General features: G+C 37.7%; 1 protein-coding gene across 42 annotated transcripts in view; it reads left to right on the top strand.

Annotated features, from left to right (window-relative positions):
- Pbrm1 (polybromo 1) overlaps positions 1–27,753 on the top strand; it is a 109,755-nt gene that overhangs the window by 38,255 nt on the left and 43,747 nt on the right. For 21 of the 42 annotated variants that reach the window (XM_085687736.2, XM_085687740.2, XM_048420924.3 and 18 more), the window contains 7 exons: positions 1,021–1,118; positions 3,073–3,117; positions 8,097–8,373; positions 11,333–11,438; positions 12,096–12,738; positions 18,099–18,310; positions 26,643–26,828. In XM_085687736.2, the coding sequence (XP_085543862.1) occupies positions 1,021–1,118; positions 3,073–3,117; positions 8,097–8,373; positions 11,333–11,438; positions 12,096–12,738; positions 18,099–18,310; positions 26,643–26,828 (1,567 nt within the window). The remainder of the gene's footprint in view (positions 1–1,020; positions 1,119–3,072; positions 3,118–8,096; positions 8,374–11,332; positions 11,439–12,095; positions 12,739–18,098; positions 18,311–26,642; positions 26,829–27,753) is intronic. The other 21 variants (XM_048420919.3, XM_048420939.3, XM_048420929.3 and 18 more) reach the window with 3 other exon arrangements.

The following is a 27,753-nucleotide window of genomic DNA, read 5'->3' as shown; positions in this document are numbered from 1 at the left end:
ATGCTATTGATCATTTAGGGATTTTTAAGACAAAAAGGTAGATATGAAATACAGGTTAACCCAAGCCAGCAAGGTGGTAGTGGTGCACACCTTGAATCCCAGCACTTGGGAGGCAGAAGTACGCAATCTCTGAGGTCGTGGCCAGAACTCTGAGCGAGTTCCAGATTAACTGTCTTATATTTGAGGGTTTTTGTTCTTGTTGGGTTTTGTTTGTCTTTTTCACTTGTGTGGTGGCAGGGGGGCTGGTCAGGTTACAGTTTGTAGGAGTCAGTTCTCTTCTACCATGTGAGTTCAGGAAATCAAACTCAAGTTACCAGACTTGGACCAAATTCTTTACTTGCTGAACCATTTTGCTGGCCTCTGTCTCACTGTTTTTGATAGAATATTTCTGGAAACAAGAGTAACCTTGAACCAAGAAGAAGCAAAGGCAATTTTAAACCAAACATAAAGCCTATTTTTTTTTTTAAATGATCAATACTGCTTCTTTCTCAGTGCTGTGAATTTCAGATATCTTTGTTATAGTTAGTCTGTTCTCTAAGATTGCTTTGCTTGGGCTTTTCAACTGCGTTTGCAAAAAGTAGCTTTAAAAGATGTGTAATGAAAGTATAGCTAGATTTTCACCTCTCAGTTTTAAACGTTTTTTTCTTTGCCATACTGCTCCTTAGAAATCAGATGCCAAAGGCCCCCCACTAAGTTAACGTAACTTAACCTTGGCCTGCAGGGCCAGCCAACTCCACAGCTCGTCTCGGAACTTTTAACTGTAACATGCCATTGACAGTCATAAATGCTCTAGGTAGCACTGTGTTTTAGTTTGATTCCATTTTTTAGCCTACTTTTCTATTACACAGGCTTTTGTTAAATTAGGTTATTAAAAAATAGTTGGAGACTGTTTAGTTTTATGTATCCTATGTGAGGTGGTACCTCTCTAAATGAATGTGATATGCCTAGTTCTTTAACATCCATATATTCCTAGAATGCTTGACAGTGCGAGACTTACTCCTGGCATCTACTCTATTTCAGGCAAAGAAGAAAGAGCTTGCCAGGAGAGATGACATTGAGGACGGAGATAGCATGATCTCTTCAGCCACTTCTGATACTGGTAGTGCCAAAAGAAAAAGGTATATGATCTTCTCATATCTGGAGCCAGCTGAGTTCTTATTTATTTTATTTTAGATAAATGCAGAAAAAAATGTAAGCTATGAAGTATGAATTCTTCTAAAAACTTTGATAGTATGTATTTTCCAGTGCATTTGTAAGTTAATATTATTTTCTTTTTCACAAGTACCATATTACTTTTAGATGACAGAAAAATGACATGTAGCTTAGGGAAACGTACTATTCTTTTTGCTGTCCAGATTTTTTTTAAGGTGGCATTTTCAAAGTGCCACTTAAATCTTAGATGATTGTTTCTTAGTGAATTGCAGAAATGGAGTAGGAATGAAAAAGGTAAGGAGTAAGTCAGCTCTGCTGCTGCTCTAGTGAAATAAGTCTCTGTTCTGATTGTTGCTTTTCCTCATTAACTTGGTCTTTACTTAAGGTTTTGAAAATATCAAATCATAACTATTGTAGGCAAATAAAAATGTTAAATTGACTATTTGGGTGTTTGCTTTGTTTTGTTTTTCCTAACTATCTCAACTTCCCTAATCCTTTTCTTCTCCTCACTGTTAAGAAGAACTTACCTGGGATTCAGAAGTTAGGCTCATATAAGGAATCATACAAGACCATCTCTTGGAATTTCTCTGGCCTGATCATTGTGGAACACCACATTCTTCCTGAAGATTTACATTCTTTGTAACAGCAGTCAGTCTGGGAGGATCCCTTGAACAAGGAATAAGCTAATCATTACTACCAGGAGGGCTTGACAGACTCAGAATTGAATGAAGAAGCCAGTTCATTTTTTTGACTTATTTCTGTATTTGCATTAAAAAAGACCTACTAAAATCAGGAGGTTTTGAAATGTGATTCAGGAGCAAAAAGCTGCCCTGTCTTTCCCTCTCAAACAGCTATTGGGAACAGTTTTTAACTTGGAAAATAACTGCAAAGCTATGCAGTATTAGCTAAATTAGTTGGTGTACCCTGAGATGCAAGTCTCCTCCATTATTAGCCTGTGAATTTCATCCTTCCAAGTTCTTAATTCCTTGTTATACCAGGGACAACGGAGGAAAAATGTGAAACCAGATCAGAGACATCAAATCAAGAACATCTTTGAGTAAGATCAGTCACCAATCAAAGATAGAAACTTCTCAGGCAAAAGAAGGTAATGGAGGCAAAAGTGATGGTGCAGTTAGCACCAGCATTGGAGGAAATAATTTTAAATAAGTTGAGTGTTAGGAAGCAGTTCCAAGGAAGCATTAACCTAGGCTAGATACTTAAAAAGTACATATCTCTGGGGCCTGTAATTTGTGGTATAGTTCAATTAGATGAAGTTATTGCCCTTCAACTTCCTATAAAAAGAATATTAAGCTGTAAGTTATTAAAATTACTAGATCATGTTTCAGACAAAAGTCGCCTTGTGAATAGGTTTCCTAGGAAATAAAGTGGAAAAAAGTGGCAGAACCATAAGTTTTCTACCAAAGCAATTAAAAAAAAAAAAACTATCCCAGTTTTGGGCTGCAGGTATGCATGGTTATTAAAAGACTTGAGAATTCAGTCCTATTGGTCAGTGACAAAGTAATAAACTTTAGTTAGAAGATTTTGATAATAGGAGCATTTCAGCAGGAGCCAAGAAACATGAGGTTGGCCAGAGGTGTCAGAGCCATGTTTTCCAAATACCACTCTACTCCTCAATAATGTATATGATTCTATTTTTGCTTTTTTTTATATACTGAAAATCTGAAAAAGAAAATGATTTGTGGCTATGTAATCTTTGTAATCTTTTCATTCTGGAAATGCATCCTTTCCCCTGCCTTCTACCGAAAAATCTGCCTTCTGTTGAAATGTTTCAAGTGTTATGATCTTTTATCTTTTGGACCAAATAATCTTCTTTCTCAATCATGTTTGGCTTATGCATGACCCTCCAATGTTGCTTATTTTATTTCTCTTCACATGTATTGTTTGTTTCTGCTTTCCCAGGAATACTCATGACAGTGAGATGTTGGGTCTCAGGAGGCTATCCAGGTGTGCAGACCTTTTTTATGCATAAACATACTTTTAAAAGTGTAATCCTTCTGTGACATGGTCAGTACTGGCACTATGAGAAGAAAAACCTTATGCATGTGAAACAAGTGTTTGTAGTACCAGTTTATTTTATGAGTAAAGAAAAGTCTTGTTAGTGTGTCAAAATTAGCCTCCATATGTTCGTTACTTCTTTCAATTTGTTGCTGACCTCTTTCCAGAGGTAGACAGCCCCCTCACTTACCATTGTGACTGTGCTTCTTTAGCAAGAGGTAGAGGGCTTATGGTGCTGATTGCATCTCAGAAATGTTTTACTGACTGAGATGGTGGGAAGATCAGAATCAACATTGGCAATCCAGCTATCAGTACCTGTGGGCACTTGGGCATCATGTTGGGCTAATGCTTCTTGTTAATTTTCTTAGTCTCTGATCTTGTCTATATCTTACTTCTTAAAAGCATCCATTTCTTTAATGCATCTTTAGTATGTTACTTAGGATTTTCAGTACAGCCTATAAGTTGCCATGTTAGTGATGAATGACCATCAAATAGGGTTTTTTTAGATGTATTTTATTTTATCTGTGTTGATGTTCTGCCCACATGTGTGTCTGTGCACCATGTGCTTGGGTTACCTTCAGGGACCAGAAAAGGGTGTTAAGATTATCTGGGACTGGAGTTCGAGGCATTCTTAGGTGTTGCTGCTCACTCCCATAATCAGAGCATCCAAAAGACTCAGGAAGGAGAATCACTATGAATTTGAAGCCAGCCTGGGTTATGATATGAGAATCTGACGAGAGGTTTTTTGGTTTTTTTTGTTTTTTGGTTTGGTCTGGTTTGGTTATTTTTATTTATTTATTTATTTATTTTTTGGGTGAGTATCAGTACCTTCTCACTTGTAATCATTGTATAAAGAAAAAGCACTCATTTATATTTTGATTTTCATGTGTTCGAAGCTTGTTCTACTATACTCATAGTCTTAGTACAGGACCTTTTATGGCCCATCTACCCTAAAGTTATCTTTGTTACAGTAGTGTGTATGATGAACAGTCTTGATTTTGAGTTCTCTTAAAATGTATTTTAATTGGGCATTGTGGCTCATAATTGTAATCTCTGCACTTGGGAAGCAGAGACAGGAGATGCTGAGTTTGACTCTGGTATAAGCTACATAGTATGATATTTTGTTAGAATAGCAGGTGTTTTTGAGGAAAGATGCTTAAAAGAAATCCCACACTAGCTCAGAATTAAGAAAATAGATGGTTATTTATTTAAGGGTAAACTCAGAAATCAGAATTCTCTGCTGGAATGGAGACCAGAATCCGTAATCAGCAACAATAGCACAGAGACCGGAAAAGAGGCAGGACGCAAGCTCCACATCAGCATATATAGCACAAGAGGCCACACCCCAGTGGGTGGGAAACCACTAGCTGTAAGATTTCCTACAGCATGGTTTAGCCAGGCATGGTAGTAAACAGATGTCTTCAATCCTGGCAGTACTGGGACTGGAGTTCTAGAATTCTAGGCTAGTTCACATTGTGAGACCTTGTCTCAGGAAGGAAAGAAGCAAGATGAGCTTACCTTAATATGCTGTAGCTAGTTATTCTCAAAGAATGTTCATGCTGGTTAAAAGACGTGGCACCTCTTTTTATGTACCTTCCCAAAGAATGGAGGTTACTAAAATATTAATAGTTATTTAAAAGGTGAATAGATAGAAGGTCTACAGGTGTTCTAAGAAAGATCTTGAAAATTAAAGTGACATTGGATATGGACAGAAAGGGGGCTGGAGATATGACTCTGTGGTTAAAAGAGCTTGGTTGTTCTTCTGAGACACTCAAGTTTGGTTCCTAGAATCTATGTCAGATAGCTCACAGCTACCTATAATTCCAGGTACAGGGGATCCAATGCCGCCTTTTGGCCTCCATGGGCACCTGTGCACACATGGCATACAGTCTCTCTCTCTCCCTCTCGCCCCCATGCATACATGCACATGCCTGAACACAAATGGCATACGGTCTCTCTCACACACACACACATTACATATGCGCCTGAACACACGTGGTATATAATCACATGTGTGCACGCACACATGCATGAATACATACACTTGCAAACACATGCAAGCATTAATAAAGGTAATAAAAAAGAAAATGGCCAGAAATGTGGGGTGAAGGGAGCTTAAGTTTCTATACTTTTATAATATACTTTTATAATATTTGTCTCATTCCATAAAGTATATGAAACTTTCAGAAGTCTTCCATGTAATAAAGTTCATGGTACATATTGGAGAGAGATAAAAATAGCATCCACTAAAGTTAACACAGTTGTTATAGAAGGTCAGCCCTGAAGTTTGACTGGACTGGGGTGGTTCTCAGCCTCAAAGACAGTATGTAAGGATTTAGAAAACTGAAAACGAATCAACAAAACTGGATTTGTTCAAAAAAGGTTGTGTGTGACCCTAGTAATAGTTTTGTTTGTCAATTATATATTATTCAGGATATACGTAGAGAAAGGAAATTGCAGTTACTAGACTAGAACAATTATTTACATACAGTTAGATTCATATTCTGGATATATTCCATTCATAGCTACTAAGTGTTAGGATGATTGGCATTGAGAGAATAAACCATTTGCTATTTTAACTTTACAAAATTTGGTTAAAAACTTTGTCTTTTAAAATCTCTTTAAAGTTGGCCACAGATGCTGTCCCAGATGAAAAGGGTTGTAGCTTCATGCAGAACAGTCTCCTGATAACTGGGCATGGTCTGCTGGGTGCGGGAAGATGAGAAAGTTACCCTGGTTCAGATCTGACCTTTGACTTAAGTGTTCTGCTTCTTGCAACTTCGGAAATGAGGAACTGATTTCTTTCTGAGTTAATTAGTGAGCTCTTTTAAGCCTGGCATTTCAAAACTGATTTCTTGCATCTTCCTTTTAAAGGCAAGCTCTACATGTTAGACATTTCTAGACAAGTCAAATGTGACTTGGTTTTAAGTATGACATCTGTGACTTTTGATTCAAGTTCTGAAATATTGTCTCAGTCCTGGAAAATTAAAGTTCTCTTGTTTCAATGTGGAACTCTGCCATTTTGGAGCTTTGTCCCTCTTAATAGTATCCATTAGCTACAGACCTAGAAATCAAGAACACATTCTCCACGTCAACATCCCATACTGCTTCTTTGACGAAATACTATCCACTAGATGAATCATCTCCTAGGTTAGCTAACAGCTATTTACTTGACCGAGAGACATATGGAGATGTTTGTAGAATGATCACAGGGCCACAGAGGAGTAGGGCAGCCAGAGTAAAGACTTGGTAATGATGGACCCAATTCTGGGAGCCAGAAATTCTTTTCTTTTTCTCTCCTACTTAGGCCACTTTCAATTTGTTGTGAGCTCCATCATGCCAGGTAGGCATTGCTGAGACTGAAGGGTGTCTGGGTTTTGTTTTCTTGTTTGTTTGGTTTTTTTTGTTTTTTGAGACAGGGTTTCTCTGTGTAGCCATAGCTTTCCTGAAACTCTGAAACTTGTTCTGTAGACCAGGTTGGTCTCAAACTCACAGAGATCTGCCTATTTCTGCCTCCTGTGAACTGGGATTAAAGGCATGTGCCACTACTGCCTGGCCAGTGTCTGGGTTTTCAATTGCTGCTTATTCTTTACTTGAACACACACACTATACATACATAAATGCATGCATGATCTTTCTCTTCCCTCTGTTCTTCCCCCATCTCATGTATATCAGGTTTGCCTAAACTTGCTATGAATGCAAAGTTGACCTTGAAATCCTGAATCTCTTGCCTCCACCCTCTAAGTGCTAGAATGACAAATATGCACTTCCATGTGTGGCTTCTGTTTCTGGTGTTTAAATCGAATTGAGGCAGGATCATCCTGACCCAGGAGAGTGGGAATAGTCTGAGGATGAGGCTTAGAGACTCTTAGCCATATAATTCTTTTCAGTAATGAATTTCCTTCCCCTTAAAATGTGGAAAACAAGTAACTGTACTCTACGTACTGTATTATAGGATCATAGCAGGTGTTTGCAGACTAGAAACTAAATTGTAAGTTGTCTCCTTTCTACATCCCTGACCACTTGGAGACTGCTGGGCAGACTAGAGTTTATCAGTTATCCTGATAATGTAATGCAACTGTGCAGAAGTTAAACTAGAAAATGAACTCTTTTAATGGTTTGTTGAGTCATTCGCCTTGAACATTTCACTTAGCCTCTGAGCTGGTTTTCTCAACAATTAAGTAAGGTCTTAAGTAGGACCATTTTTAACCTCTGGTGTTCATCTTTTGTCTTTGTACTTTGTTCTGTACCGCTCATAACAGTTTTTCAGGATCTTATCTTGATTGTGGACTCTGGAGGAAAGGCAGGAATACATGCTGAAGGCTAAAAGCTCAGATGCACCACACACTACTTGAAGCTACTTTGAATTAGACAGGGATGCTGGGTAAAGGAATAATTAGGAACTGACCCTGACATGATCAATGCCAGAGAGATCTGTGCCCTCATGAAGATGTTTGCTTGGTGGGTTGTTTTGTTTTGTTTTATTCCTGGCATCCAGAATATTCTGTTTAGGAGTAGACATTTTAAAAGATGAAACACTATTGGGTTGTTTTGTCTGTGCTTAAAAGGGAATAGCTAGTTTTATTGCATTGTCTCAACACCCAAAATGTACTTCAATTTGTTATTAAATTTTATTTTCTTATGGTATCACACACTATCTTTTATTCAACATTACATTTTGAGAGCTATTCTAAACAGGTTTGTCACTGGTTGCTCCTGCCAGGATCATTATTTTAATCATTTGTAAATTTTCTTAATATTCTCTTGTACCTTTCCAGGGTGCTTATTATGTTTATGGCACATCTAATCAATATATTGTAATTATTATGAAGTACCTGCCCACAAATTTATTTTATTTCATGGTCACCCTTGGATAAAGAAAACTGACACTGTTGTTTTTCCCCCTTTTCTACCTTCCCCCTCAACAGTAAAAAGAACATAAGAAAACAGCGAATGAAAATTTTATTCAATGTTGTTCTTGAAGCTCGAGAGCCAGGTTCAGGCAGAAGACTTTGTGATCTATTTATGGTTAAGCCATCCAAGAAGGACTATCCTGATTACTATAAAATCATCTTAGAGCCCATGGACCTGAAAATAATTGAGCATAACATCCGCAATGACAAATATGCAGGTGAAGAAGGAATGATGGAAGACATGAAACTCATGTTCCGAAATGCCAGGCACTACAATGAGGAGGGCTCCCAGGTAATCCTAGGATCCTAGAGTGAATACTTTTTTTCTTTTTGTAAAGTAATGTGTCTTGAAAGATCAGAACTAGGTTCATTTTCTACCTCCCCCCCCCCCCCCGTGTGTGTGTAAGGAGGGTAAGAGGTAAAGTCTTTCTTAGTCACTTTTTGTCTTCTCTCACTGACTTCCAGCTAGACTGACTGGCCAGCAAGCTATAACCTATATATGTACATGCCTATAAACTCAGCACTATGAAAGAGACAGGAAGATCCTCAGAGCTTGCTGGCCAGTCAGTCTAGCTGGGAGTCAGAGAGATAAGACAGACATGACTGAAGAAGATACATAGTTCCTTCCTTTGGTTTTTTTTTTTTTCTTTTTTCTTTCTTTTTTTTTTTTTTAATCAATTCTCTCCTCTCAGTTTTATTTAGCGTCTGATGATGACCAGGCTTGGCGGCAAGGCTGAGCCAGAGAGATGGCTCTTGACTTTTTTTTTTTTCTATTAGGTTTCTTTTTTTCCTTTCTTTTTTCTTTTTTTTTTCTTTTTTTAAGATTTATTAAGTATACAGTGTATTTGTCCTTGCAGACCAGAAGAGGGCACCAGATTTCATTACAGGTGCTTGTGAGTCGCCATGTGGTTGCTGGGAATTGAACTTAGGACCTCTGGAAGAGCAGTCAGTGCTCTTAACCACTGAGCCATCTCTTCAGCCCCCTTTCTTTGGTTTTCTATGCACTTAATGGTACCTAAATTTTTATCCTGCTTTGTGTTGGGGAGATGGTTTAATCTGTAAAGTACTTACTCTGCATGCATGAGGACCTAATAAGTTCAGGTCCCAGAACCCAGTGTAAAAAAGTTTGGTATAGTAGTACATACCTGTAATCCCAGTGCTGGAAGGTAAGGCCAGAGGATCCTTGGGACTGTCAGTCAGTTTAGCCAAATTAATGAGTCCCAGGGTCATTGAGAAGGCACTATCTCAAAAAATAAAAATAAAAAAAAAAAATAGTGGAAAAGTGATCAAGAAAGGCACCCAACATCAATCCTGGCCTGCATATACGAACATGCAAAATAAAGAGCTACGTCTATTGGTGTATACTGGGAAACAGAGTTCTAGGCCAGCCAAACTATGTAAGAATTTAAAATCAGTTTGGTCTTTGTGAGATCTAGGCCAGTCAAACTATGTAAGAAAGACTTGTTCTGAAAAAACCAAAATGATGATGATGCTAATAAAGAGATGGATGTTTTAAATTCATCCTGTTTTACCAGTTTCTGTATGAGGAAATTTTCCTGCTTAAACCTTAGTTTAATTTATGTATTTGTGTATAATTTAGAAATAATAATAATAGCACTTACTCTGGTGTTTTGTAAGATATTAAAGGGATATAAAAGAAATAACTTGCTGGGTGGTGGTAGTGCACACTTTTATCTTTTATTACTTTTTTATTTTAAGGATTTTTTTAAAGATTTGTATTTGTTTTATGTGTAGGAGTATTTTGCCTGTATTGTATATATTTCACATGTGTGCCTGATGTTAAGATCAGAAGAGGATGTTGAGTCCCTTGGAGCTGGAGTTGCAGATAGTTCTGAGCTGTGTGACATGGGTGATGGGAACTGAACCCATACAAGAGCATTATTCACTCTTACTGCTGAATAGTGTCTAACCCCTTTTTCTTTTGGGGGGGAATGAGGAAGAATCAGTTGAGGCCAGGACTTTTATGTATTCTCTGCCTCTTAGCTTTATCTTTAGCCCATGATTTTTAATTCTTTTTCAGTACAACCAATGTATGATCCTCCTTCAATATATTTTCTATTTCTTATTTTTAATCTATTTTAAATACTCAAAAATAAAATGTTTTCAAACTATTTTCTTTTTTCTACCCTTAATTTGAAGTAAAGTATACACACTAAGGATACTTGTAGATTGAAGAAATAGGCCTTTATATAATATACCCAGCTACTATACATCCTTGAGAGAGAAAAGTTACATTCCTTCTGCCACTCTGCTCTTGTGGGCATTCAAGGGAATGCAGCCTCTGCTGGGGAGATAGGAGACAACTGTGGACCGAGACCGCTGAGTAAGGAACCTTGTTCTTGGCTATATATTACCACCAATGGGTCAGTCTTGGATTTCCACTAGGTTGAGTCTGCTGCCTTGGAGATCCAGTGGAAAACGGATTTTTCTGCTTTTGCTTTTGCTTTTTGTTTGTTTTAGGAAAACAACACATATAAATGTGTTTTGGAACTTCAGTAAAAACCTGCAAAACTGAGACTCAGAGAGATGACTCAGTGGTTAAGACCACTGACTACTTACTCTTCCAGATGACTGATTCAATTCCTAGCACCCAGGTGACAGCTCACAATCCTCTGTTACTACAGTTTCATCAATGCAGTTTCCTCTTCTGGCTTCTGCAGAAACAGGCACAAACACATGCAGGATCAGCACCCAGAAACATGAAATAAAAATAAGTCTATATAACTTCTATCACAGTGAATCTCAGATACTAGCTCGTATTTCTTTTCCTTCCTTCCTTCCTTTTTTTTTTTTTTTTTAAAGACCAGGTTTCCCTGCCATAACAGCCTTAGCTGACCTGGAACTCACTCTGTAGACCAGACTGTCCTCAAACTCACTGAGATCTGCCTGATCTGCCTCCCTAGTGCTGGGATTAAAGGTGAGGGTCACCATGCTTGGGCTTACTATACATTAGAATCACCATGAGGTGGTAATGTCATTGTTCTGAAGAGAACAAAATGTTTAACATCAGCTGTCCTAAACAGTATTCTAAACACTCATACATATTCATCATTTTTTTATTTGTTTAGTTGGTGTTTTTGCACTGTAATTGATGCCAGCCTCAAACTTACAATTTTCAGCTTCCTGAGTGCTGAAAATTAATTAATTTATCACCACCTTCAGAGAGATAAATACTTCTTTAATTATAATGTATTTTAGGAAATAATCTTAAGTGTATTTTTGGAATGTAGGTATACAATGATGCTCATATCCTGGAGAAGTTACTCAAAGACAAAAGGAAAGAGCTGGGACCACTACCTGATGATGATGACATGGCTTCTCCCAGACTTAAGCTGAGTAAGTCTACTTCATGTTTGGCTCTTCAGTTCAGCCTGCCAAACAGAGATTGCTGGTTTCTTGACATTTCTTTAATTAAACGATGACTATGTTTTTATTTTCTGGTACTCGTATCCTTCTTCTCCACATGCTCACTCTGACTGTGCTTTAAGTAAACAAGAGTTGTAGTAAGTGGGTCACTGGTAGAGCGCCTCTGAGTGGTATCTTGTCATTCCAGACTACCATGGGCTAAGCACATCTGCAACTCTGTGCCTGTCTTACTTTATGTTTTATTTTACTGTAGCTCAAGAACAATGGAGATTGAACTTCTGATGTTGTCAGAAGAATCCTCTCTCATTACTAGCTTATGTGTTATTCATACACCTTTAATCCCAGCCCTTAGGGACTGAGGCAGAAGAGTGGAGAGTTCAGCAACTGAGTTATATAGTGAGACTTAGTCTGAAAAAAGTGTATATACATATATATTATTGAAAAGAGTAGGTTTTTTTCAGATCTATTTTTGTCTATAAGATCTATCTCACTGAAGATAGACTGATTTCTGTGTTTTTACAAATCATTTGGGATGGCCCCTTTCTTATGGTTGTACTACCAGCTGTGTAAAAATTTATGCTTACACCATTTTATCTGCTTAACATTATATTACATCTCTCTCTTCAGGTAGAAAAAGTGGTGTTTCTCCGAAGAAATCAAAGTACATGACTCCAATGCAGCAGAAACTAAATGAAGTATATGAAGCTGTAAAGAACTACACAGATAAGAGAGGTCGCCGCCTCAGTGCTATATTTCTAAGACTTCCCTCTAGATCAGAGCTACCTGACTACTATCTGACCATTAAAAAGCCTATGGACATGGAAAAAATCCGAAGTCACATGATGGCAAACAAGTACCAAGATATAGATTCTATGGTAGAGGACTTTGTCATGATGTTTAATAATGCCTGTACCTACAATGAGCCAGAGTCTTTGATCTACAAAGATGCCCTTGTCCTACATAAAGTCCTCCTTGAAACTCGGAGAGACCTGGAGGGAGATGAGGATTCTCATGTCCCAAATGTGACCTTGCTGATTCAAGAGCTTATCCATAATCTTTTTGTGTCAGTCATGAGTCATCAGGATGATGAAGGAAGATGTTACAGTGACTCCTTAGCAGAAATTCCTGCCGTGGATCCAAACTTTCCCAACAAACCTCCCCTTACCTTTGACATTATTAGGAAGAATGTTGAGAGTAATCGCTATCGGCGACTTGATTTATTTCAGGAGCATATGTTTGAAGTATTGGAAAGGGCAAGAAGGATGAACCGGTATGTTTTCAAAGCCATTTCTTTATGATGACAATATATGGTTCATGCAAAACAGATAAAGGAATTCTGCTTTGATGCACTTTTTCACCTTAGGTATGTTGTTTAGTGAGTAGCCTGGTATCCTGAGTTCTCGGTAGGAAAACTACTTTTTTTCTGCTTTACAATGTTGGGGGCATTCTATAAAGTGTCAGAATGAGTACCAGTGAAAGGAAGACAAAACTGAAGCTCTTGTGCAATGCAGAAACCTAAAATACAGCCATTCACAGAACATGCCTTTTAAAGGCTAAGTACTACAGTTTGTAATAGAAATTAAAAGTAGGATTTTTCTTTGAATGTCTAAGAATTAGTCCAAGAATGCTTTAAGTGAATTAAAGAGCTTTGAGTTATTTTCTGAGGTTAGACTGGTCTGAATCCAGCCATTTTTTTAAAATGTATTTTTTATTTTATATGTAAAGATACATGTTCTGCCTGCATGTATGTCTGTGCACCACACATGTACAGTGCCTAGTGAGGCCAAAAGAAGGTGTTCGTTCCTCTGGGACTGGAGTTGCAGATGGTTTTTAGCCACCATATATGTGCTGGAACTTGAACCTGGGTCCTTTGGAAGAGCAGTTAGTTCTCCTAACCTTGAGCTATTTCACTATACCCCTAAACCTCTATTTCAAGTACTAAGAAGGCCTTTTTGCTTTTAATATTATTTATCAATTTTTAAAAATTCATTTATTTTCCATTGGGCCACAATTTCCCCTCCTTCCTCTCTTTTCAGTTCTTCCCCATTGTGTCTCAACCCCCCCACTCCCAATCCACTCCATTTCTGTTCAGGAAAGGGCCAGCCTCCCATGCTTATCAACCAAACATGGCATATCAAGTTGCTGTAAGAATAAACACTTCCCGTTTATTAAGACTGGACAAGGCAACCCAGTATGAGAAATAGGGTCCCAGAAGTCTATAAAAGTGTCAAAGACAGTTGCTGCTCCTACTGTTAGGGGTCCCACAAGAAGATCAAGCTATACAACTGTTACATATATGCAAAGGGCCTAGATCAATCCCATGCAGGCTACCTGGTTATTGGTTCAGTCTTGGTGAGCCTGTACCTCCCAGGTTAGTTGATTCTTTGGGTTTTCTTGTGTTTATCAATTTAAGAGCTTAGTGTAGAACTGTAAATGTTTTACAAGAACAAATTTTATCTACTAAAGATCTTCCACCTATTGGGCCCAAAGTGTCCTGGAAGAGTTGGAGGACAATAGAGTGGCTGATGATCCAACTGTAGTTAATGTTTTGAGGAAAGGTAGAGGTTTTGGGTGTGAAGATGCTGTGTTCCAGTATTGGAGGTGGAGTTAAGCTGATTAGGCCGTTAATTCACATGTTTAGGAAACAGTTCCCTGTGGTGAGATCCTAGGGTAGAAATAAAGCTGAAAGTGGGCACATCTTGCAGTCAAATTCTATAGGAGTTTTTCATTCAAGTAGTTTTTGTTGGGTGACTGCTGGTTACCAAGCATGTGCTAGGTGCATGGGATGTAGCGGTGCTTTCATGAAATTTAGATGTCCATTTTTTATTTTGTTTTGTTTTTTCTGCTTAAGGCGTCCTTGAATCTAAAGACACTCCCTGTGGCCCCTTCGTGGCTTGAGTTCAGTGAGTCATCTAAACAGCATGTGTCTCTTAGATCATGGAGAATTTGTGTGTGATTTGTATTTCTAGAAAATATTTTTTCACTCTCCTGTTGTTGACATGATAAGGTTTTGCTCTTGAGATCTGGAAGATACAGCCCAAGACACATTTATATGGGACAGTAATCTGCAGAGTTTATCTCATGCCCAGAGCTCTGTCGTGAAGCAGGGCAGAGAACTGGAGACATAGCTCAGCAGTTAAGGGGACTGGGTGCTCTTCTAGAAGATACAGGTGTTTCCCAGCGGATGGTGCTGCACAGTAGCTCCGGTTCCATTGGATCTCACTCCCTCTTCTGGCCTCCATAGGTACCAGGCATGCAAGTGGGGTGAAGATATATAGGTAGGGAAGAGACCCATACACGTAGAATTTAAAATTGTTTAAAAACGTAACAGAAGCCTTTTCATTTTTGTAAATAAAGATAGTATTGGGACTTCTTGTGGTATTGATAAGAATTAATGAAAAGGGTCTGGAAGATGCTTATTGGGTGATGTTCTTGCTATGCAAGCCTGAGGACCTGAGTTCAGATCACCAGGCCCCACATAAAAAAAAATCTGAGCATTCTGGAACAAACCTGTATGCAATGTTTGGGAGTGAAGATAGCTGAAGTTAGACAACAGAAAGATCCTTGGAGCTTCCTAACCAGTCAATGAGTTCCAAGTACAAGACCCTGTCCCCCAAAAAGAGAAGGTAGAAAGTAATAAAGACACCTGACCTTGACCTCTGATCTCTACGCACATGAATGCACACCTACAAACACATACATACAAATGAACACGTACATACCCATACAGCTACACACGCATAGAAAAAAAGAAAAAAATAATAAATTCTTAAAAAGAATAGATAAGCCAGATGTAGTGGTTTATACCTGTAATCCCAGCACATGGGAGCCGAAGTGGAAGGGTTCTGAGTTTTAGGCCAGTCTGAGCTGTAAGATGAGAGCATGTCTCACAAAACCAAAGTAAAACAGAAAAAAGAATAGCTTAAAATATATCTGTTCAGTGAATTATACACCACACTTTTATCTACTATGTTCACATTAATGATAGGCATTCTAGATGTATAGGTATTATTAATAAATAAATAAATTCATATGAAATACACATGTGGATTTCTAGAATATTTTTACTTCATCACCACTTACCCTATCCACTAGTGCTCTTCGTAACTGTAGTAGAAGGTGCTTGAGCAGTGAATAAGAGCTGGAATCTGACATTGGTGGTCCTGGTTTGTTGGCAGAGCATTCAGGAACAGCATGATACTGAGTTGTGACAGTTGACCAGTGTGGTGGCAATATTCCTAAAAAGTGCTCTGGTTCCCTTGCAGGTAGAAAGACAAGTGCAAGGAAGCCCTTAGAACTTCTTTGTAGTCTTAATGATTTCGTTTTACAGAATGTCTGACTTACCTAAAAAGATTACTTAACAGCTGAAGGAAATTAGAGTTGATTGTTTTCCCTCTTGAATTTTTGAATTTTTGTTCTTGCACAGTGAATAACTGCTTTCTTGGGTTAACAAATTCTTGTTGTTTTTTCTGTTTTGTTTTGTTTTGTTTTTGTTTTTTGAAACACAGTCTCATTGTATAGCCATGGCTACCCTGGAGTTCAGAGACCTACCTGACCGTGCCTCTTGAATGCTGGGATTAAAGTTATATACCACCTTCCCCAGTTTTTTATTTTACTGCACTCTTAACAGAATTTCACTGTTTACTTTTTTTCCCCAACAGAATGTTTTGGAAAATTATAATTATATTGCAGCAATCTTTGTTTTGTAGTTTTGTTTTTTTTGAGACAGGGTTTCTCTTTAGCTTTTTGGAGCTTGTCCTGGAACTCACTCTGTAGACCAGACTGACCATGAACTCAGAGATTCACCTGCCTCTGCCTCCCAAGTGCTGGAATTAAAGGCATGGGCCACCACTGCCCAGCCAGAAGTCTTTTGAGAACAACCAAAGCAAAGATTAATAAATAAATTTTTTAATTATTTATTTATTTATTTATTATGTATACAATATTCTGTCTGCATGTATGCCTGCAGGCCAGAAGAGGGCACCAGACCTTATTACAGATTGTTGTGAGTCACCATGTGGTTGCTGGGAATTGAACTCAGGACCTTTGGAAGAGCAGGCAGTGCTCTTAACCGCTGAGCCATCTCTCCAGCCCAATAAATAAATTCTCAATACTTTTTGAATGAACAAAATTAAAGGCTATCTCATGTGTTTAGTGGTTTATACAAAATTTAATTGCATCAGGTATCCTGATGAAAGTATAAATTTACCCTCTCGATGTAATATGAATTTATCACATGTTTGTTTTTCTCTTACAATTTTCCACTAAAATGTAAGCTTTTATGAAATTCAAGAACAACTTCAAAAATGGTATCTTAAGGGCTTCTTCCCTTAGTGAATTTTATTTTTATTGCTTTCCTAAAAGTATTAGCATCTCCGGATCTTCAGAACATGTTTCTAGAACCTCTCAAGAATATCCTTAGGTTATTCTGTTATGGCAGTGTTACTTCTTTGCTAGTTCTCTTTGTTGACAGCGTAGACACCCAAAGTATCTCTGATGTCTGATGCTCTAGTGTCAAGTATCAGAAGACAGCTGATTGGCCCTGCTTTGCCTGTCATTCTCCCCTAACCAGAATGTCTACTTCCCTGTTAATAATACATTGCCAGCACACCTGGTGATTTGTCCCTGTAATCTTAGAAGATGGAAGCAGGAGGATCATACAAGTTCAGAGTTAGCCTAGACTCCCTACACAGTTCCAGGCCAGCATGGGTAATAAAATGAGACTAATGTCCCAATAAAGCTTATTTTTATAGTTTCCTAATAATGAGGAAAGAAGCTGAGAAAAATTCTGTGTATAGCACATAATTTTTTTCCTTCTTGCAGTATTTGTATCTGCCAATTTCTCCCAAATCAGTTACTATTGAGAAATTAAAATTTAAATTAACTATTAGACCTATACTTGTTATTACCTTCTATAAATGTGAGTCTGCAGTTTAGGAAATAGATTCAGTCTTGGTGCAGATGATGGTGGTGCACACTTTTAATCCTTGGGAGGTAGAAGCAGGTGGATTTCTAAGTTCGAGGCTATCCTGGTCTATAGAGCAAGTTCCAGGACAGCTAGGACAACACAGAGAAACTCCTCCTTTAAAAAAAAATTGATGCAAGTTAAGGGTTGGTTGAACTTGGTCAGGGGCAGTAGTGCAGTTCTTAATTCTGCCAGCTCCTTCTGCCATGTGTTGTATATCTGAGAAAAATATGAGTCCTTTCCTTTGGCATGAGTGAGAAAGGAGGTGTGCCTTGAGAAAAAGGAAACCAAGTCAGAACTCAGATACTCAGCAGTGAGTATCTGTAAAAATACTCAATTTTTCATTTATTCTTTGTGTTTCTTGTTGTTGTTATTAAGATAGGGTCTCTTATAGCTCAAACTGGTCTCAAATTCCCTATGTAAATGAGGGTGACTTTGAACTCTTGATTCTCCTGCCTCCACTTCCCAAGTGCTGGATCACAGATATGCATGGCTCAGATACTCTGTTTTAACAGACTTAATGGAGACACTCTTCTAACTGAGCCAAAATATCATTCTTATATCAGTGAACATAGTGAAGCATATATGCTAGGATTTAGCGTGCAATTGGAGTGCTATGGAAGAAGCAGTTCATGTGTCAATGGATATTCTTAATTTCATTATAGGACAGATTCTGAGATTTATGAGGATGCAGTAGAGCTTCAACAATTTTTTATTAGAATTCGTGATGAACTCTGCAAAAATGGAGAGATCCTTCTTTCTCCGGCACTCAGCTATACCACAAAACATTTGCATAATGATGTGGAAAAAGAAAAAAAAGAAAAATTACCTAAAGAAATAGAGGAAGATAAACTGAAACGAGAAGAAGAAAAAAGAGGTTGGTCCCTTTTCTCTTATTAAATATGAAGAAATATTAAAAGTCAGTTTTAGTGGGTGGCACAGTTAGCTTTGGAAGTTTGTGTGATTGAAGATTTAGACTGTTGACTATTTCAAATAAGATGCGATCAGATAGAAATGTTGTCGTTATTTATTTGGTTATCATACTGAGTAAGTTACTTCTGACACAGCTAATATTCCAGGAACAGACAGTTAAGTGACAAGTGTGGGAATCTAATGCCACATAATCGAGAGGCTTGTCTTGGGCTCCAGTGCATTCTCTACAACCTGTGCATCAGTTGATGCCATATCTTTCAACAGTATAGCTTTTCTTCTTAAACACCGTGAGAAACAGGCAAGTAGATGAGATTTCAGTTGAACCGCATTCATAGGTTTATTTTAATCATATCAACCTAAAAGTGGTACTCTGAATCATTTGCCAAATTTGCAAATATCTTGATAATGAGAATTTGTCATTGCAAATAGAGAGTCTTTTATGGCGTGATGAGGGTAAGAGAGAATGAGGCAAAATCTCACTATGTAACCTAGACTGGTGCTAGTCTTAAAGTGATCCTCCTTGCCTGTGCCCCCAATGCTGGGGTTATAGACATGTATCAACACACTTGGCAAAATTGATCATTTTGGGTAACATTTCAGTTCTCATTGAAATCTAGAAATAGGACTCTTCAAAAGTGTATTACTCTGTAGCATCAGACCTTCTTAGATATTTTCCCTCAAGGTCAGAAAAAATTAATAGACTTGAAATATTTGAGGGGGCAGGATGAGAATATGCCAATTAGTGAGAATGTCAACATTGAGGTAACTCCAAAAACATCATTTGCCGCTGCTAGAGGGAATGCAGTCATTCAAAGTGGTACAGATAATAGGGTCTATATCTTTTCCAGCCGAAAGCAGTTGATGTGAAATGAATTGAGTAAAGCTTTAGGCTTGCTGGCCCAAAAATGTACATGTGTGAGGAAGATACAAGAACCTGGTGAAAGCAAAACTTCAGTGAAAATTGACAGTAACCTTGAGTGCATCTGCAGATTAATCAACTGAGGGCAGATCCTTATGGAGTAGAGGTGTTTGAATGTAATTATCACTCAAGTCATTGACTGACTCCTGATTTTTTTCAGAAAAGGGAGCATCCCCTAGTATCGGGTCTCCAGGTATCTATTATGGTAACACTAATGGAAAGAAGTGAGAAGGGAAAAAAGAAACTGAAAACATAATGGGTGAATGTTGTCTGGGTTTCTGTCCTGCCTGGTTCCCACAGTTGTTAAGTCCCAAAGAAATCACACAGAGGTCTACGTTAGTTATAAACTGATTGGCCCACTATTAACTCTTATAACTTATATGAACCCATTATTCTTGTCTATGTTAGCCACATGGCTCGGTACCTTATTCAGCAAGGGAGTCGCATCTTGCTTCTTCTGTGTCGGGGGTCAGGACTGCACACCAAGATTTCCTCTTCCCAGAATTCTCCTGTTCTCATTGGCCCACCTCTACTTCCTGTCCGGTTGTCCCACCTATGCTTCTTGCCTGGCTAATGACCAATCAGCGTTTACTTAAAATATAATTGACAGAATACGGACAATTGTCCCACACCAGGTGAAAACTTCAAAAAATTGATGAAAAGCATTAACGTACAGGCACAGAAACCCCAAGTAAGATAAACACAAAGGGATTCATTTAGATACATCATAAACTGCTAGAAGAAAAATCTGGATTTCAAAACAAAAACATCAGATATAAGAAAACAGCAGCATGATTAATGGCTAACTTTTTATACTAAATAGTAGAGGATAGAAAGCCATGAAATGATAAAAAAAAAATTCAGGGGAAAAAAAACCAAATTTGTATTTATACAAATTACCTTTAAAATGAAGTTTATGAGCTATATAGGTGGCTCTGCAGCTAAAAGCACATCCAGCCCTTCTAGAGAAGTGTAGTTTAGTTCCCAGCATCCATTTCAGCAGTTCACCACCACCTGCTTACTGTTTCAGCTCCAGAGGATCTAAAGCCCTTTTCTGAACTCACATACATAAACATACATAATCTAAATTATGTATTTAGAGCATTCGAATGTAAACAGTTGAAATGAAAGAGCTCAATAGTTATATTCTCAATATTTCTTCTTTAGTAATGACTAGAAAAAAGAAATTATCAAAAATCAATAGATACAGAATACACACTGAAACAACTTGACATATCAAACAGGAACAAATACTATAATTTATAATGGTCAGAGGGCAAGAAATACCCCAAGCATATGATGTGTGAATAAGGAAATTAGAATATATCCGTTTCATGGAATATTATTTAGTCATAAAAAATTAAATGCACATGATAAATTTTGAAATGTACTGCATGAAATATGTCAGATATAAAAGGGCAAATAGTGTTTGCTTGAACCTGCTTGAAATGTCTAGCATTTCAAGGTTACCAGGAACAAGAAGGAGGAATGATAAGTTACTGTTTAATTGTTGTAGTGTTTTATTTGGGATAAAAAAAGGTGTAGAAACAGTGGTCACGATTATATGGCACTAAATGTCCATTTTTGTGCTGACAGTCTGTTGTAAGTAGTGTAGGGTGTTTTTTGGGTTTTGGTTTTTTTCTTTTTGTCATTGTCACAATTTTTTTTTCAGTCTTTGCTCCTCACTGATATACTCCTCAATTACTTTCATGCGTTTTTACAAGATCCCTTCTAATTGGTGTCAGTATCTCAACTAAATACCCTTGGCTCAGAAGTCCCTTCTCATCATCTAATCATCTGGGTGTGTGATTGAGGCTCTGGTTTGATTCTTCATCCAAACAATTCCTTTCTAACTCTGGACATGTTGACAAAAAATGTCCTCTGCACATACATGCATAGGATAATAGTTACAGATACTCCAGTTAAAAGTGAAGAATGAAATATTTCATTAATTTTTAAATCCATCTAGACAGAAGCCATTGGACTCACTGAGAGGAGTCCTCTGTGGCACAGTGCTCTGCTTCAGAATTTTTCCTTGGGGTATTTGTACCTGAGTGATTGGTGGGCTCACTTCTTATCTATAAAGGTGTAGGGCCAGTCAGTCTTTTGTTTTCATTTTGTACACTACTATTAGTACAGTTTTTTGATTCTATTTGTATAAAATTCTCAAAAACTTAGCAAAGCTCTTAGATTCACAGGAAGAGATTCAAGTTGGTGTAGACTTTTGGAGATTAATTTGGAATATGTATTTAAGTTTAAAATGCTTGTTGGCAACATTTTAATTTATGGAAAACTATCTTTAGTTAGAGATGTGGAAAGAATTTGTTAGCACAAGTTTCTGAGAGTGAGAAACATTGGGAGAGCCGCTGGTGAGGTGCTAAAAACAATGCCAACAGCCACAGGCAAGACTCAGGTGGAAGTTTTATAGTCTTTAAATGAGCTGTGTCTCTCTCAGCTATATTTTTGTTACTGTTTTAAATTAGAATATGCATTTAATGCAATTTTAGTCAAAGTATGCACATTTTATTTCTTTGTATTGATCTTAAAACTTGTCAAAGAAGTTATTGATACTTTAGAAGTTTGGTTTTAGTGTCAAAAGGCAGCACCTGAACTAAGTGCTCATGGGAGGCATCATCACAAGTTAAATGCTTTTAGTTTTTTATGTCTGGGACCATGCCAAATTGATGTAGCAGAATCTGGTGGAGATGGCATTGGCCATGAACCCTAGTAAGGTGGTTCCTTCTGTAAGAGAAAAGTGGAGATCGTGGAGGAGAACATGCAAGAAAAGCCCACAGAATTCGTATGTAAGCTCTATGTACTAAATGACCTGGTAGCAGAAGGTATCCTCCCCAGGAAGAATAGTGCCTGTCTCAAGACTTCATTGACTATTTATACTACATGATAGAGATCCAGAGGGTGGACTATATGCTTTGACCCAAAGCTTACTCCAAAATGGGATTACTTTTAAGGATCAGTAGTAGAGTACTAGCCTAATACAACCATGGCTTGATCTTTATCGCTGCCAAAGGTTAAATAAAAAATATGCTTTTAAACAGATTCAGAATAAAATAAACACCAATAAATGTTTTTAACCTAGTGGAGTGTTAAGCCTTCTTTGATTTCTTGGGGCAAATGATAGAGGTTGAATGAATAGTTTGTGCTCCAGTTGGAAGTCTCCTGGGCTTGAAAAGCCAGAGTCAGAATTTAAGGCAAGAAACATAAAGCTTTAGACAAGGCTAACCAGGTCTCCTGGAATCAGGTTATACACACAAATCCATGCTCATATACAATCTCCTTTTGTTGTAGGAGGCTGCTTGTTTGTTCCCTGACACCCAGACTTGAAATAACCACACAGAAACTGTATTAATTAAATCACTGCTTGGCCTATTAACTCTAGCTTCTTATTGGCTGGATCTCACATCCTAAACTAGCACATCTCCATTAATCTGTGTATCACCATGTGGCTGTGTCTTACCGGATAAAGTCCTGTCCCCAGCGTCTGTCTCCTGCAGAGCTGCATGGTGTCTCCTGACTCGGCCTTCTCTCCCTATATATCTCTTTTCCAGCCTGGCTATGTTTTGTTAAGCCATTGGCCAAAAGCAGCTTCTTTATTCATTAACCAATAAAAGCAACACAATACAGAAGGACTTCCCTTTCCCCTTTTCTGTTTAAATAAAAAGGAAAGTTTACTATGTTAACTTTAACATAGTAAAATTACATATAACAAAACAGGTATCAAGGAAGAATTACAGTTACAATATTATATCTACTTTATTTTTTATCATAACTAAGGAAAACTATAACTATGTATTCTTCAACTCCATCAAAGACCCCAGAGGGATATAATACTACCTAAGTAAGCAGGAAGTGTTGCTTGGAACTTTTTGGGGGAAGAAACTATCTCTCAGAGGCTCCAGGTTCCATCTTATATTAATATTATATCTATATTGTATAATCTTGATAAAAGACTCACAGAAGCTGGACGATGGTGGCACACGACTTTAATCCCAGCACTTGGTAGGCAGAGGCAGGTGGGTCTTAAATTAAAAAGAAACCCTATCTCCAAAAAAAAAATTATTAGAGTGAGGGGAGAGATCAACAAAAAATTGAGACTGCTATTTCAAAGAGTGCTTTACTTGAATAATACCAAGGGCATTTTCCTTTAAACAAGTAATAATCTCTAGTGTTCTCAGATAGCTTGTATTGGAACTATTAAAACATTTTTTTAAATAAAAGTAAAGTAATTGCCAGCATTCATAAGTAATGTGCATAAAGCCCTGGGTTCAGTCACTGGTTAAAGGGGTAAGTCACAAAACAATCCCACACCAGTTTGGAATTATGATTAATAAAAGGGTTATTTATTTAAAGGGGAAAAACTTACAGATCACCGTCCTAGACAGCAGTTTCCTGCACAACCAGGAAAAGTATCTGGTAGCCAGAAGCAGAGTCCGAAGCAAGAGAGAGCAGAGGGCTGCTGCTGCTTTTTAAAACGAAAGATACCACGCCCTAGTGGACTGGTATCTCAAAGGCTATTGGCTGAAGGAGCAGAAGGAGCTCCCGGAGCACCCCTCCCCCTTTTGTTTAAGTAAGAGTTCTAAACCTGCTACAAAATTATATACAATAAGAACAAATATCCTATTGTAACTAGCTTAAGTCTTGTATAAGAAATAACTTGGCAAGTCATGAGAGAAAAGTAACTACATTTATTTAGTCTTCAACCCCATCGAAGATCCGAGAAGGGAAATAATGTTACCTGAGTAATTAGGAAGTGCAATCAGACAACTTCCAAAACATGCAACAAATCACAGAGACAACTGGCTACCTGGGCAATCATCCAAAGTCCTATTTGCAGCATTGAAGCAACCAACTTTGGCTAAGGCCTAGAATAACTGACAGATTATTTTTAAAGGCAAGAAATTTTTCAAAACGGTCTTACCCTGTCTTGGCAAGATTTGACAGTTCTGCTTATCTATTTCTGGATACTATGTATTTTGCCAGTAGTTGAGGTATGGGCAGTTGCTTGCCCAGAGGCCAGTTTTGCCAAGAAGAAGACAAGCTCCAAGTGGAGTGTCTTTGGTGCTCAACAATCTCTTGGGAATAGATCGATGTTGCCAGGAGTGATTGTGTCTCATTACCACAGAACTCTAAGTTAGATTAAATGCCATTTTCTACAGCTCTTTGAAGAGGTTGAAGATTATCTATTTATACAGAATATAATCTCTATGTATCTAAAAAAACCCGATTAGTCTAACTATAAATATGACAAACATAGATGACTATTAATCTATAGTTCTTAATACCTAGCTAACTTAAAGACTAAGACAATAAACAATTGTGCAATAAATGAGAACAATGACCTCAAAATGTAAACAATGTACAAATATACATTGCAATATGGTAAATATATATATCAATACATAAACAATATATAAGTATCTTAATCAGAGGTAGAAATGTACACTGCAATATGGTAAATATATATATCAATACGTAAAAAATGTCTTAAACAGAGGTAGAAGCATGCATACATACAATATTCAATATAATTTAACTTTGTATCCATATGCAAGAATCTATGCCAATGTAATTTTCTATAAACAATAACTCAAATACCAATCTATTATCCAATCATCCAATTTTCCCTCTTTTTTTTTTTCAAAAAGATCCCTGAGCTTATAAAATTCCTCCCCCGACCCTCAGCCGTATACCAACTATAATCTACCCCTAAATGATGTCCCTAAGCCTGAGGACAAACTTTGCTGGGAGAAGGGAGGTCGTCCTCTAGAATTACTTTCAGCTGTCATGGGGGTGATGTTCTTTCTAGGGGATCCTGTGAAAGTAAAATGATGGTTAAGTTTCAAGATCAGTGTCTGGTAAAATTGCAAGTAGTCTCTGAGTATTTTGTGGAAATCTGGCCAGAATGTTGTAAAAGATGTGCACTGTTTCAGCTAACCAAGTTGGAACTGTCTCATGCAGCTGGTACCCAAAACAGGTCTTGTAGTAGCACTATCAGTATCATGATATTGGGCGACAGGCAGCCAAGCCAGGGGATGGGGGGGGTTGCCCCACGTTGGACGCCAGATAAAGGGGTTAAGTCACAAAACAATCAATCTCACACCAGTTTGGAATTATGATTAATTAAAGAGTTATTTATTTAAAGGGAAAAACTTACAGGTCACCGTCCTAGACAGCAGCCTCCTGCACGACCAGGAAAAGCATTTGGTAGCCAGAAGCAGAGTCCTAAGCAAGAGAGACAGCAGAGGGCAAAAGATGCCACACCATAGTGGGCTGATATCTCAAAGGCTATTGGCTGAAGGAGTAGAAGGAACTCCCACAGCACCTGGTTCACAAAGGAGGGGAGGGGAAGAAAGAGAGAGATCTTGCCTAACAAAATCAAAATCTTGTTTAAAAGTATTTTGTCTGAGGAAATGTTTTTAGTATTTTATATACATACATGCACAACGTAGTTTACCATTGTGTGCCATACATATTTATTTCTAAAATGCCACTAAATTTAATGTAACCGTGTAATAACTTAGAAGAAATAATTTCAGAAACATCAGTATGAAAAAGGTATATCATATTTTCTGTAAGATTATGTGATTTATTCTGTAATGCCTTTCTGAATTCTTAAAAATTAATATACAAGTGTTTATTATTAAGGTGATTATTTTTGTTCTATAAAAAACTATTTATAGGGCTGGAGAGATGGCTCAGAGGTTAAGAGCATTGCCTGCTCTTCTGAAGGTCCTGAGTTCAATTCCCAGCAACCGCATGGTGGCTCACAACCATCTGTAATGAGATCTGGTGCCCTCTTCTGGCCTGCAGGCACACATGCAGACAGAATACTGTATACATAATAAATAAATAAATATTTTAAAAAAAAACTATTTATAGAGCAAAACTTATATCATTTTCAGTTGGTTTTCATTCAGAAAGTCCATTTTGAGGATAGTTATAATGGTAAACACATATAGTTCCAGTTACTTGGGAGGCCAGAGCAGGACTTGAGCCTATGAATTCAAGAACTAGACAGCTTAGTGAAACCCTCATCTCAGAAATCAAATTGCAGTTTGAGGTAAAGACCTTTGAGAATGTACTGATGTTGCTGCGTTTCCTGAGTCCTCTCTGTGAGTGCCACACAAAGAATGAAGTAGAGCCAACTGTGGTGGCTCATCCCTACAGTCCCCGCAGCTAATGCAAGAGGACCCCAGGTTTGAGGCTAGAGAGACCCTGTCTCAGAAAAGGGAGGGGAGAGGGAAGAGAAAGAGTTCAATGTATTAGTGTGATATGTTCTTTGAATGTTTGTCTGACCCATGATCTTAATGAGTATCTTTTTTTTTTTTTTTAATCCAAGAAGCTGAAAAAAGTGAAGACTCCTCAGGTACTGCAGGCCTCTCAGGCTTACATCGTACATACAGCCAGGACTGTAGCTTTAAGAATAGCATGTATCATGTTGGAGATTATGTCTATGTTGAACCTGCAGAGGCCAATCTACAGCCACATATAGTCTGTATTGAGAGACTGTGGGAGGATTCAGCTGGTAAGTTTGATTTGAATTGAAGGGCAAGTACTAGAAATAGGGCTTAGTGGCTAAGAGCACTTGTTGCTTTTGCAGAGGACCTGAGTTGAGTTCCCAATACCTACATCATGACTTAGAACCATCCCTAACTCTAGTTCAGGAGAACCGATGTTCTCTTCTGACTTTTGCAGGTACCGAGACTACACATGGAACACATACATACAAGCAGGCAAAACACTTATACATATATGTTTTTTAATATAAAAAAATTTAAAAGGCAGATTGATGAAATATATAACTCTGCTTTTTTTATCCTCCGGAAGAAAAATTTTAACTCATTTATTTAAGCTTTTCAACAGTAGTTATATCAATATACTGTTCACTGTACCAATAAATATAATTAAGCACCGTATTGTATACAAACATGGGATCTAAGACTGTTGGGCAGTTCCACAGCAGAATCAGAAATTAACTTCTTAATGTGTAGGGAAGAGTTGTTTACTCAGTAACACTTGGAGCTAAACTCTGTAGGATGGCAGAGATTCCTCTATGATGCTCATCCTGTAGGATGAGCAAAAGACTCATGTTTTTAGCTAGCAGACTTTTTCCAATGGATGTCACACATCAAGAAAGCTTATTAATAAAGAAAAACATTGTAAGCAAACATATAACTGAGGTTATAATTTGTTGTCAAAAAACAAACAAAAAAAACTCACAAAAACAGAAAATCGCCTTTAAGCTGTTTTGGTGGCACATACCTGCCATCCCAACGCTCAGGAGGTTGAGACCATCCTGGGTTACAGTGAGACCTGTCTAAAAACAGAAAACTAAAATAATAGAAAGTTGCCTCTGAGACAGTAGAATGAAGCTAACAGCATGTTCAAATGTGATATAGGCAGTTCAGTTCTTTAAGCCACCAGTCAGCTTTTGAATTCCATCACCTTTT

The sequence above is a fragment of the Myodes glareolus genome, chromosome 5 (genome assembly GCF_982192425.1).
Source record: "Myodes glareolus chromosome 5, mMyoGla1.1, whole genome shotgun sequence".
Lineage (NCBI taxonomy): Eukaryota > Metazoa > Chordata > Mammalia > Rodentia > Cricetidae > Myodes > Myodes glareolus.
Note: the sequence above shows the minus strand (reverse complement) of the source record. Positions and strands in the feature narration are given on the sequence as shown.